Source organism: Acartia tonsa, chromosome 2 (assembly GCF_053477335.1).
Source record: "Acartia tonsa isolate MP-2025a chromosome 2, ASM5347733v1, whole genome shotgun sequence".
Classification (NCBI taxonomy): Eukaryota; Metazoa; Arthropoda; class Copepoda; order Calanoida; family Acartiidae; genus Acartia; species Acartia tonsa.
In genome coordinates this window covers 2,468,120-2,482,302 of record NC_137261.1, presented here as the reverse complement: position 1 = coordinate 2,482,302, position 14,183 = coordinate 2,468,120, and the positions used below count along the sequence as shown (strand labels likewise).

The window sequence follows — 14,183 nt, the reverse complement described above, 5'->3', positions numbered from 1 at the left end:
TCAAAAAGATGCATATTTTGTTTTATAAGTTGACCTCTAACTCTTTTAAAAAATTTTTTTTCCATTTTTACCTGTACAGAGACCACCTGGAGGCCTGGAGCTCCTGAACCTGGAGTCCTATCCAAAATATCTTAAAACTTGGGAAAATCATCATATAAGAATGATTTTATCTTTAATAACCTATCCTCTCAGTCCAAAGATAAAGCCTATAGACATAGACCAGAATGACACTTCTCTTCTTATGAAAAATCAATTATACAAAACACACACAAGGCAAAATAAAAGGATTCTTTTTAGTTTCATACAAAATTCACTAGGTATGAAAAAGAAAGATTAAACATTAAGAACTTGAGAGTGTGAATATATGAACATACATTCTTTGATGCAATATCCAGACACTAAAAGGATGATATACACACCATTGAAATGTCCTATTCAGCCAATTTAAAAAGATAAAAGTATGTTAAATAAATACCTTCACATATAAAGTTATGATAGACATTAAATATAAATGTATGAATTAACAAGTGTAAACTTGTCCATAGCAATCCTATTTGATAAAGTAGTAAGGTTTTTTGTCTAAATTAAAAAATCACCGAAAATGATGGTCGGCATTGGTTGCACTTTTCAGGGAAGCTTCATGAATATCTTGGTGGTTTTTGGCCATTTATCTGACCTTCCTCTCACGTTCCTAGATGCTTTGGGCGAAGCAACTATATGAAATAATATTAATAGTTAATGGCATCCTTGCATATAATGAGCCTTTAAGATGTAGGTAAATAAAATTATGAGCATTTTATATAAATAGTAAGATTTAGAGTAAGGGAACAATATTTTGAAGAACATCTATTACGTATATAAATACAACTTCAATTATAGTGTATTCTTCTTATATTTACATATGTTTGTGTTTAGCATGAAAGAATATGCTTATGAATTTTTGAGATTTTTCAAAGTACCTAAATTTTTTTTGCAAACAATCTTTTATTTGCTTACTTTTAAGGTAAGGTTTTCTATGCAAAATTTTATTTTGAATGTTTAAAAGGTCCATTACATGAATGTCAATAAAGGGGGAATGCCTAAACCGTTTAATAGGCACAGCCTTTTGTATTTTTATCAACTTACTGTTTTCTGCGGTACTTTCACTAAGGCACTTCAATATCAAATATGTTACTCTTCTATCATCTTGACCAGGTGACAATAGCCAAACATATTCATGACTAACTAATTCCTTGTAAATTTATTTTCCAGAATACCTGTACTTGTATCTTGAAAAGTGTACCTTTCACAAATATTTTACGCATACTTTTTAAATTTTGTAAATCCTTTCTGTCAGTAAGCTGCCCAAAAATGCGGGGTTTATAGCCATTATATCGCCTGGTGTAACAGGAAAACTTGTATTTCAAGTAAATTACAGAGAAGTGTTACATAGGTATAATTGAAACTTTATTAGACCTCTTCTTAAGTTCAAATAAGTTACAAGTATATCAACAAACTTTTAAATTTTTCTTAGGATAAAGTGGTAGGTAAATTACAGGGTTGCATTTGCAATAAAATTCGGATCGGAAAGTTATATTTACATAACAGTACAGTATACTGAAATTTAGAATTTTTTCTAAAGTGTAGGTGTTCATAATAAAAAAGGGTTAAACTTCCCATGAAATCTAGTAAAAGAACATGATTTTATAAAGTCCTTTTTATTATTACTAGCGGCTGGGCCCCTAGCATCTAGGGGCGCTGTAATAAAAAGGTAGGATTGGGACACAAAAAAAAAGCCTAATACCATCCTAGGGATTAAATCCAAAATTACAATCCCATGACTTATGTGAAGCTTACCTTAAATAGGGAACTCAATCGGTTCAGTAGTTATCGTAATCTTAAGCTACAGACACAAAAAACCTCTACATACTACTTTTTATAATAGGATACTGCTTTTTAAAAGAATTAAAACAAATATATCTCTTGTTCTCCGAATGCTCCCTCTTTTCAGGGCTAAACATTTTGGTCAAATCCATAATAAAAGTTGGTCAACCTTAGTAAAAGTTGGATTAAAAAGTTAAAGCGAGCAGCATGATATTTTGGTAATACCTATTTTAAAGTACTCTACACACATATCAATTGTGTACTGTAATAAAGAAGTGGGTGGATTCTAATGTTTAATGTTACCTAATTCGAATAGGAATAGCCTAAACAATTTGAGGTACAATATAAAACTTCCTGCCAATTCAAGGAACTTTTTAAAATAGGTTTCAGATTCTTAACATTCTTTTCGGAAAGTCCAATGATAGACAAAGTATAATTCACAATTGATTAAGATTTCTAATTAATCCGAGCATAAAATCTTAATTTACACAAGTTTGAAGTTTTTTTCAGTTTAATTTTGGATTAATTCAGGTGCGAATTTTTTTGCTAATATTGCTGAAAATTAGACCCCATCCATTGATGTCTAATTAACAGATTTAAAAAACATCTTTAACGATTTCCAATCTTAATTGCAATTGATTTGAAACATATTATGTTAATATTTTTGTGACACATAATCCCTTTCATCCTACAGTGAAGTGTAGTGCTCTTGACTTGCCAAAACTTTAACACACTTTAAATAAGTAGTTTCTACAGTTACCTTATCCAATCATATCACAGTGAGATAACAACCTATATAAGCCTTGTCATGTTATATCCCTTGTGATTTTTATTATTTATTGAACCATCTTAACTTTATGCAAATCTAGAAAAATTATCAATTTAATGAACAGTATTACAATATGACTTTACAAAATTAAATCTATTGTTGTTAATCTTCCTTAAGCCTTCATCTTTGGGCATAAGCAAGGCGTTTTGTGCCTTTATGTTTATTTTTCATTAACTTTTCTGGTTTACAGAATTTAAAAAAAACGACATTTATTGAAAGGGGTAACTTATTTCATCAATTATCTCTATATTTTGTTTAACTACCTGTAGGTATAATATAGCATTAATGATCGAAAATCATTTATGTGGGATATATGTAACTTGATAATAAATGATTACTTAAAAGAATGAAAATAAAAACAGTTTTTTTACACCTGCATAGTTAATACCTAACATTTAAAGAAAAATCAAGTAAAAATTATAAAATGAGTTGGGAAAGAAAGAGTAATATCTATATAAAATTCACAGATAGCAAGAAATAATAGGTCAAGTATTTGAATCTTAGATTTATTAATGTACTTCTGTATTCTGTAATAATTATGCATATTATACATAATGAATACTAACAAGAGTATTATTTAATCAGAGTTTATACAATAGAGAACTACTTATACTTCAAGTGGTATAGCAACTAGGAAGTTAATCTCCTATTTATTTGTAAAGAAAGTTTATCTTCGTGCTTTTTAGAATTTTACCATTTTGTGTTCATTTTCCTCTTAACAATTTACAATTATTCCTTAAATGATTCCAAATTGTCTGAATTAGCGACAAAAAGGAAAAAAAAAATCGGCAGAAGATGGCAGTTCTTGGCGAGATCGGCGGTTCCGTCATTATTTCTTCACATTTTACCTCTTAAAAGCTACTGCCATTCCAAATTTCAGTGCTGAAACTCTTTTATATTTAAGTTCCTTTGACTTAGTTTTGGTTTCAAGAAGTGTCACACCCACCCTTTCTCTTTGAACTCTTTTCCTGGAACAAACTCAAGTAGTAAATCAGAGAAAGGCATAACCCAAGAATATAGATCTATTTTTAAAGTGAACTATTATGTATAACTATGCCATTCATCTGTATGCATGAAGTTTCATTCTAGAATTAAAAGAGATTAAGCTTCAATGAAGAATACAGTTCGTAGAAGTCAGTATCTCTCAAGAGTAAGACGACTAATATTGTAATCCTTATACTAAAGTAACAGGATGTTTGTTTGTCTGTGTATCTGTGTGTCTGTACCGAAGGATCTCGCTAACCGCTGAACCGATCGGGTTCTCCGTAACAGGGTAGCTTCTCATAGGTCCCGGGAAGGTTTATAACTATTTTGGGGTAGGGTACCACCACCCTCCCAAGAGAAATCACAATAAAATCAAAAATATTAAATATTTCCGCCGCATAGTGTCGCTAGCATAGTCGCGCTGCGTAGACGCATGAATTTAACAATTGAAACATAGACAAGTTATTTTTCAAATTAGATATTTAAAATAAAAAAAAAACATTTAAAGGCCACTAGAGGCCTCTAGGGGCGTAGCCGCTAGTAATATATTATAGTAGAAGAGCTTTTGCTTATTGCAAATTATTCAAGCAATCCTAGAAATCAAAATTATGTTCTGTTAAAGACATCTCCTTCAATGCATTATAACTTGTATTCTGAGTTTGAGTTGGCCTTTGCATTAATAGTCTTTAATTCATACAAATCGAAGGTCGTTCTTTGTAAACTAGGATCTTTTAGAAATCGGTAGAATTTCAATTTATCAATTTTAAAACAGATTTATTGAAAACCAATAAAATGATATAATTATATAATACAGTTGTAATTAGAATTTGCAAAGGTTCCTTAAAAATAACATATTTAAGATTATTTAAAAGATTTCTATATCCAGGAGAAAATTATCCCACCTTTGATAGCTATAAATTATTATGTGACTGTTTAAAAAGGCCTCATGATATCAAAACATTTTTGATACAATGAACCTAGGTAATTTTTAGAAATTCATCAAATGCTTTATCTAAAGGTATACGACATTAGAAGTTTCATAATTTTCTAATTTAAATTGACGAAAGAGAAATATATCTTTCCAAAATATGTTAGTATATCTAAGGTCCTACATTATGTACTTGCAAGGTTTTCATATTCTACCTATGTTCTTATGCATTTCTTATTTCCTTTAAAATATCATAGAAAAATGTAGATCAACCTTGCACATTTTTTCAAGTAAAGAATGAAAGGGATGAGGGAAGGATGGGGGGGGGGGGGGGGGTTATGGCAGGTGAAACCTAACTCCTAGCATGTAATATGGTAGAAATTTTCTATTACCAAGAATATAGCCTTTATACACAAATTTTATTTCGTATTCTTTAACATAGAATTTAAATTTTGACATTTTGAAGGGGAATATATATTGCCCCGTTTATTAAAAATTTATGTTGTACTTATTATGTTAGGTCTTTGCTTATTTTTAACGCTTCTTGAAAAGCCCACTATATTTTGTCTAAAAACTTTCTATGTAGGAGAATTTTACGGCAAAAAAAGTTTTTCTTTAATAAATGTACTTTTTTTAAGATTTAAGGAAGATATCTGAAATTTTATCTATAATAATCCATGGTAGAATCATATTGAATTCTTTTATTTTGAAATACAAATAAAAGAAGAGAATATGCACTACATGAGTAGATTATAAAATATTTATGCAGTTTTTTGTTGTATTTTTCTAGTAGAACTTCTGCATGTTTTAATATACATAATACACATGCATATTGAAAGACAGATATAGATAATCTATAATTTAAATAAGAACATGAGTGACAAGATAGGTATTACGGAAATTTTTTCATCATATATTACTTACCTATTGAAAACAAAATTTAAGTGTGTATTGACACTCAACTTAATGAACCAACCAATCAAAATTCAAAAACATGTCCGTAAAGTTGCCATGAAATTAAAAATTTTTGGAACTAGTGTAATAAACAGCCCAATGTCCCCTCCCTTCCTGGTGTTAAGCATATATTTTTTTTCAGAAAAAAAAACTCTTTCCTGGTTATTCTCATTCAGTCATTAATTCACTTTTCTACCAACACTTCCGCCAGCCAAAGAAGGCTTTGATAGGCCATAAATATGGGAACAAGTAAAATATTGTTTTCTGGTACCTAATGGCTTTATTTCTTAATTTCAATGCAAATTTCTCAAGATTCGCCCCCCTTTCCATCTATAATACAAAGTAGAACGATGTCTGTCCGTCTGAAGCTTAAGATCTCAGTAACCACTGAACCGATTGGGCTCTACTCTTCAGGGAATATACCTACTGGTCCTGTGATGGTTTTAAGCTGTTTTCTTGGGAGGTGGGACACCCCCAACCCCCCCAAAAAATGAAAAATACCCCCCCAAAAAATTTGTTTTTTACTTTTTCTTTTTAAATCTAAAATACGAAAAATTAGGTTGATCAAACCTCTTGGGGCAAAGCCCCTAGAGGCTAGGGGTGAAGCCGCTAGTTAATATATATAGTAGAAGTTGTAAATATTTCTTGACTTTTTATGACTCTGATTTTTTCTTTCAAATTTCCCAAAATTCATCTCCCTATCCGTGACTGTAAAAACCAGGCATTTATTTTAAGAAATCTCATGGCCTTTTTCATCTTTCTATTTTTTATTTTCTCATGGTATCTCCCTATCCACAAGTGATCACAATTTTAACTTTTTAAGTTATATTTAAGGCTACAATACCCATACATTTTTATAATTTTTAAAAAATTATGTTTAACTCTATGTCTAGGACTTTGATTATAAAAGATATACCCATAATGTAAGTTTATTAATAGTTTCTTTCATTTTAACATTGGCAATCTCTGAATATTTGCCTCTCTATCCATGACCAAGATAACAAGGCATATTTTGGGAGGATACTCATGGCTTTCTTTCATCTTTTCATTGCCAATTCAAATCTTATCTTCTTATGCACAAATATCTTAACATCATTCCATCAACTCTACAGAAACAGGGTTTAGTCTGATTAAAAACTATTTGGCTTCTAACTTGCTAGTATAAAAGTTGGAAATAATCTCTGCGGCTAGGTATTAATCCAAAAGTGTAGTTTATCTTCATGCTGTGATTGCTAATTGTAAGTTTAAAAAAAAATGATTCTTCCATCCATAAATTTTTAAGCTCCTTCTGCTATTGATTGGCTTTAACTTGTAAAGAAGAAAGCTTTGTTAAGGATTTGATTGGTCAAGCTAAGATTCACCAAACTTTTTAATCTAATAAGGTAGTTTTTTTTTATCACATCTGGGGATTTAGTAATATTGATTTAATGTCATATAACTTTGGTGTAAATATTTTTTTTTTCAATTTTAAACAACTTTATATATATGCAAAAAAAATTCCAGAATGCTTTTCCTATTCCTCCTAACCATTTATTTCCTACTTCTTAAGGTTTATGTAAGGTTTATTTGCCTTTGAACCTTCCTTTTCCACTTAAGGTTTCTTTTGAGGGAACCCTTTTATTGGCTTGTCATCATGCAAAATTCAAATCAAACTAGGTTTATTTTATGGATTTGTACAGCTTATAAATTGTACTTTTCTATCTATAGTCTTTAACTAGGATAGAAATGCAGTGATGAAATCTATTTGAATGGACAAATGTTAATTCATTTTAACTACATCATTACATGATTACTTTTGTTATGAACCTTCTCTTTTTCTGTTTAGATTAAGTAACACTCATAGTACAAACTGTACTAACATCAAAAATAAATTTTTAGCTTTGTTGTTGTGGTTTATGGAAGTTGCATTTTTTGTACTGTATACATCTTAAGTAAATACAGCTTTAAACTTAAATGCCTACATGACCTATGAATTTTTATATTGTATTAAATTGAAAATTTAAATGTTGCACAATTCTATTAGAGAAAACTTCATGGCTTATTTGAGTAATATTGAGCCTGTTGGTTAAAAATCAGATCTCATATAAATATAAAAAGCTTTACAATTTATCTAGGAAAGAAATTGCATTTTTTTTGTACTTTCTGTTTAGTAGGTAGGTAGGTATACATCTTAAATAAACACAATTTTTAAACTTAAATAAATAACATCATAGTACTCCTCATATACAAAGAATTCGCCTAGAAAAAGATAGAAAGTACAGAAAAACAAGATTATTTTTTAGCTTCTCAAAATTTAGGCATGACATGATAATATTTCAGTTACAATGCTATTTTTAAAAGATGGATATAAAGCCTAATTTTCAAGACCTTCGATCTAACAGCCATTGTTAAAGCAGTAATCACGCTTCACATAAATAAAATGTTTATATCTAATCATTGGCTGTTTGTTTATTTCTTTTTTTATGCACATTTTTTATTTCTCTTTAAAATATTTTATCCCATTTTAAAGTTTTCCCACTTAAGCTTGATAGAAATAATATGTTATTTTTTTTTCAGGTGGTAAAATTATGTCCTCTGTGGGTAGCGCCGAACCTGCTGACTCTGGTTGGTTTTATGTTCTGTGTTGGACACTTTCTATTGTTGACATTCTATGATTATGACTACAGATCTGGAACAGCACCCCCTGATATCAGGAAAATTAATTAAATCCATTTTAATGACATAATCATAGCAATCACTGTAAAAAGTAATACCTCAAAACACCTAAAAAAAAAATTTAGGTTGGAAAACAAATTTCTACACTTTTGATCTTATTATTTAATTTTTATTCTAATTCATTTGTTGGCTAAAGTTGGATTCTTTTTTTTTAAGGAATTTCAATTATTACATGTGTGGCTATTATATTATAAAAATACTAGTGGCTGATTCTATAGACTTGGGGGGGGGGGGTGGGAGCCTAATTTATATAATAGATGAGGTTTCCATAAAAAGCATAGTTCAATTGGACCAGACCAGCCAAAACTAAAGACCTTACTACTTTATGATATTTATGAAAATTCAGCGTTGTAGGGATTATATTAGATAACCTGGATTTAATTTTCTCTTATGTAGTAATATCCCGGATGTTCCTGGAGGCATTCCTGTACCTGGTAAGCATTTACATTTTTTACCTTCAGTTTTAAGCGTGGCTTGTTTGCGGCAATATTTTACTAAAATAAAATACCTAGTATAGTTGAATTTGAGGCTTCAGCTGTATGTATGTATTTTTTGCCTATAACAGACATAAACTGCTATGAATATATATGAATAACTTGCGGTTTTGACTTCAGCTGCGGATAGTCTAAAGCAAGTTTGATGAATTTTGGCTACGGCCGTTGAGCTCAGAATTCTAATTGTATACTTCTTTTGTTGCATTATATTCTATGAAGAGAACCATCGGTATAGACAAACAAAGCATACTAATTTATATACCTTCCATCGGCTGCTCTAGTGGAACATAATATATCTTCTTTTCGATCTTTGTTAATATCAGCTGTTCATAGCAAGCTATATCATATGAGAAGCTGTATTTGGATTAGGACAGTATTAAATTTTTCAAAATAGTGACAATATTATTTAATTTTCATTTGTCCTTTCCCTGTTTTCCTGGCTTTAGCTTGTAGTGTCCAGGATATTGAAGCTCCACATTTTTCAAAGGAAAAATTAATATTTAATCAAAATATTGTGTAGATCCTTTGAATCCCAGAAGACCACCTATAACCCCCCCCCCCCCCCACTTCATTTAATATTAAAAAATGTTAGCGGACATCTTTGATTGTTAAGCTCAAAAATCATTAATACGATTTATCATCATAAATTATGATTTCATGGGGGAGGGGGTAAACTTGAAAACTAGGCGAGTATGCCAAATATTGCTCTCAAATTTTAAAGCCAAGTAGTGATGGAATTCACAATAGAGTTTTTATGAAAAGAAAAACGTTTTGCAAATAACTTTTACCTCTGTCTATAGTAATTTTTTCCCCTTTGTAATTTGTAGAATATGCAGCAGAAAACCGCCAATACTGTGAACATTTTAAATTGCTAAATCTTTTTCACCAGCCATTCATGTGGATTTGTCATACCTACGTATTATTATTTTTTCACAATCGAAAGCCTTTTTTTGGTGCAAATTAAAAAAAATAATTTAAAAAAACTTTCATCTGAAATTCAACACTATCCTAAAGTCAAAACTACATTAAATAACATAAATCCTTAATTGATAGTATCATGCTGTGTATATGTGTTTGTACCGCAGGATCTCGCTAACTGGTATACTAATGGGGTTCTTCTTTACAATATAGCTTCTCATAGGTTCAGGATGGGTTTATAATTATTTTGGGGAGTGTAATTCAATCCCTTCAAGAAAGTAGACAAAAATTCCTCATCCCCTCCCCCCTCTACAAAAAAGTTTCTTTTTAAAACTAAAAAAGTGAAGGGCTGTGACCCTCCCCCTCAAAAATAGGCCCCTAGAGGCCTCGAAGGAGGAGCTGTTAGTAATAGATAGTTTAATAGACTATTAGGTAAGGGGTCTAAGTATTTAAAACCTATAACTGCCCCGTTTCTTAAATCACAAATATCGTTGGATATAGCTCGCAAATTCATTGGTCTAACATATCAATATTAAATATGAAATTTTGAAAGCAAAAATAAGGCTGATCCAATTTCTTAAAAATGTAGGGATAAATGTGTTTTAGAAAAAATTTAAGACTTAAAAACTAGATTGAAATACATTGTTTATAATTTTAAATAAATTGCAAAGACAGATTTATAAAGTTTCACGAGTTGCCGCCGGCTGGAAGGTTGAGTTTCTTGACCCCAAGACCCTACAATTGATTAATGACAGCTAAATTATGCCTGAAATATTTTACCAACCCCAGTAAGCCTTTCTAATGTTAAGGATATAGCTTAATACATGCTTTATTCTGCCCTCTCTTGTTAATCTTGTCTACAATTTGTTTATGAGAATTCTAGTTCCTCTCCAACAATATTTTAGTACAGGTTAAAAGGTATAAAATGTGAGCACAATAGTATTATGTAGTTATTGAAACTAAATTTCTATCTTTTAAGGAAAATTAGGCCAAATTGGTGAACTGGTATAAGATTTTGCTGTATTCTGCTACCTATTCGTTTTAAAAGAGTTAAGAGGACTTTGCTTTATAATGATACTAGTCGCTACTCCCTTAGCATCTGGGGGCACTGTATTCGAAGAGGCAGGGGGGCTAAAAAAAATAGCTTTAAACCATCATAACATTTAAATCTGAAAATAGAATAGCCTATAAACTTTACAGGACATAGGTGGAGCTAACCTAAAATAGAGAACCAAATCGGTTAAGTAGTTATTGATATCTTAAGCTTCAGACCAAAAATTCTAACTACTTTATTTTATAGAATATTTTTATTTTAGGTTATATCTGGGTGTTAGTTGCTTTGTTTCTCTTCCTCTCCCACACACTTGATGGTATAGATGGTAAACAGGTTAGAATTCTCTTTTTTTTTACATGGAGGGAGGAGAGATTAGACTGTTAATTACACTGGTACCCAAACTTTTATTATCAAAACTAGTAGTGTCCAAAACTTTCAGCCAATAATATTACCCAACACAGAAGGAATACTTTTGTTTATCACCATTGGTGTTGTGTATAAAATTATCGTTCAAATTCGGTAACCCCCCTCTCCCCCCCAAAAAAACAACTAGTATTTAAAGCACTAGCGGCTTCGCCCCTAGAGGCTCTGCCCCAAGAGGTTTTAAAAAACTAATTTTTCGTGTTTAAGATTTTTAAAAAAATATATAAATTTTTTTTTTGCGGGGGGGGGGGGGGGTGTTTTCATTTTTTGGGGGGTTAGGGGTGTCCCACCCCTCAAGAAAATAGTTATAAACTTTCCCGGGACCTATGAGAAGCTACCTTGTAAAGGAGAACCCGATCGGTTCAGCGGTTAGCGAGATCCTTCGCTACAAACAAACAGACAGACAGACAAACATCGTTCTACTTTGTATTATAGATTAACTACAATTTCTTCACACCTGTTATTGTATTTATTGTATTCTTTTGAAAATACCTATTAAATAAGCAGCATGAAACCTAAATATATTTCTTGCAAGTCATCGTGAGGAAAGGGAACTATCCACGTACGAGAGCAAGTGATTCTAAGCACCTTCCAACATTGATCCATAGTATTTTTTTAGTGAATATACTAGGTTTATGTTAAATAGGTATACCTTTGAAAAGTAGATAATTTTTTGGTGCAATATCATCAAATGTTTTGATGAGTTCAAACTGTTTTTTAATAGCTTAGACACAAAAGTATATTATTTTGATTAAAAATGGATATTTAGAAAATGCGTTGATAACTTGTAACATTGTAAACAGTTTAATTAATGTACTTTTGCAATTTACAGCATTTAATGCTTTTCTTCCGTTTTATTTTATTTTGTCCTTTGAACTCAACAAAGCATTTGATGATAATGCATCAAAAAACGATTTACATTTCAATTTTTTTTTCATATCAAACCATGGTAAGACCCAACTTTTTAGTTGATAAACAAATTATTAAACATAAACCTAGTATATTCACTAAAAAAATACTATGGAATAATGCTGGAAGGTGCTTAGAATCACTTGCTCTCGTTCGTGGATAGTTCCCTTTAAATATGAAAATTACACAACAGCCTGTGTTTCTGATAACAATTAAAAAATATACCTAGGTATTTCAAGGATAATATAGTAATAGATAATTTCACAGCGTATTGATATTGATGTATTTTAAATACTAGCGGATACGCTTCTAGCATATAGAGGCTTTAAAAGGAGCTAGAAGGGGCTAGAAAAATAGCTTTTAAAAATCTAAATCGGAAAAATGTAGCAAAAAACCATCACATGACTTATGTGAAGCTTAGCTAAAACAAAGATCCAAAAACAAAGATTATCTTTATATGTCCCGTAATATTTATATTGTTAACCTATATCACTGTGAAAATTGAGAGGGAAAACTGTTTTTTTTTTAAGTTTTATAACTCATCCAGTAAAAACTAACTACAACACTGAACTGGCTGTAATTATAAAGGCAGGACAAAGTCGAAGTAGTTTAAGTGGGTATTTTTTTTACTGATTCTACTATTAGAATATATCTAATCGTGATGATCTATTGTAATAAGTTACTAAGACCCAATTAATAAAGAATTTAGTGAGGTGGAACAAGTTTTTTCTGTTGATAAAGTATCCCTCCCCTGAAAAAATATGGCAACCTCAACCCTGGGTTGGCCATAAATATGTAGGCAGCACAAAGCTAAAGGCAGTTAAATCCAAATGTTGATATTTCGGGTGTGAAAAATTTAATGGTATAAAAGGATAGTTAAATAAGTAGATACCTAGTATTACTACACCTTTCTTAAATGCTAAAAAGGTAAATTCCATGAAAATACCATAAACCGTAAAGCTACCTTTCAATTGTTTTATGAGCTTTTCTCATCTCTTCTTTTAGTAACACCCAATAGAGAACCAACTCTTTTATTTCACGACCTTTTTCTGAGAGTTGTAACTGTTCATGGTAACGATTGCACTTGTTTTTAATTAACCCCTCATATTTGTTTTTAATTTTCTTTTTTTATGAAAGTATCACAACCACCTCTCGCACGCCCCTGCTTTTAAAAAAGTCCACAAGCTACATAAATGAGATTTAAAGCTAAAAATTAACAAAAATGAAGATATGAATAATGCAACCATCTCGTAATCAATGTATAAATGGCACATAGAATTCGAATTTCGATCTCAAATTTTGCATGAGTTATCCTTGGTAGGTCTATTTTCCCTAAATCGAACAAAAAGTTGGAAAAGTAACGGCTGGCAGCTGGCGGCTCAGCCGTTTAGCCGTTTTTTGCCTATTTTCAGGGCAAATTCATCATTAATTACGTAGGAATCAACTTTTTAAAACATATTTTTGGTTTAATTCATGTTAAATGATAGCAATAACCATTTTCTAAATTTCTTGTACCAGCTGCTAAACGGCTAGATCCGGCTGAATACGGCTGGGAGCTGCCAAGTGTATGAATAGTTGATAGGGCATGTGACATGTCTAGGGGTAGGTTTTTATGGTTGCTGAGCTAAAAAATGCTACCAAAAATAGTGGCAGCCCATCCATATGGCAGCTGGGTAACAGCTGCAGCTCAGCTGGTAGCGGCCAAGAGTAGAATGGGTAGATAGGGCTTGTGACATGTCTAGAGGTAGGTTTTTATGGGTGCTGAGCTCAAAAATGCTATCAAAAATAGTAGCAGCTCATCCATATGGCAGCTGGGTAACGGCCGCTGCTCAGCTGGGAGCAGCCAAGAGTAGAATGAGTAGATAGGGCTTGTGACGTGTCTAGGGATAGGTTTTTAGGGGTGCTGGGCTCATAAATACTATTAAAAATAGTGGCGGCCCATCCACATGGCAGCAGGGTAAAAGCTACAGCTCAGCTGGGAGCGGCCAAGAGTAAAATGAGTACATAGCGCTTGTGAGGTGTCTAGGGATAGGTTTTATTGGGTGCTGAGCTCAAAATACTACCAAAAATAGTGGCCGCCTATCAATATGGCAGCTGGGTAACAGCTGTTTT

The 14,183-nt window shown here is 31.6% G+C and overlaps 1 protein-coding gene across 15 annotated transcripts in view; it reads left to right on the top strand.

Annotated features, from left to right (window-relative positions):
* LOC145333813 (ethanolaminephosphotransferase 1-like) overlaps nucleotides 1-14,183 on the top strand; it is a 394,249-nt gene that overhangs the window by 322,849 nt on the left and 57,217 nt on the right. For all 15 annotated transcript variants that reach the window (XR_013884620.1, XR_013884623.1, XR_013884617.1 and 12 more), the window contains exons 4-6: nucleotides 8,115-8,251; nucleotides 8,670-8,707; nucleotides 11,002-11,072. Coding sequence is in view for 2 of the 15 variants with exons in the window: in XM_080179112.1 (XP_080035238.1) it covers nucleotides 8,115-8,251; nucleotides 8,670-8,707; nucleotides 11,002-11,072 (246 nt within the window). In the remaining 13 variants the exon portion in view is untranslated. The remainder of the gene's footprint in view (nucleotides 1-8,114; nucleotides 8,252-8,669; nucleotides 8,708-11,001; nucleotides 11,073-14,183) is intronic.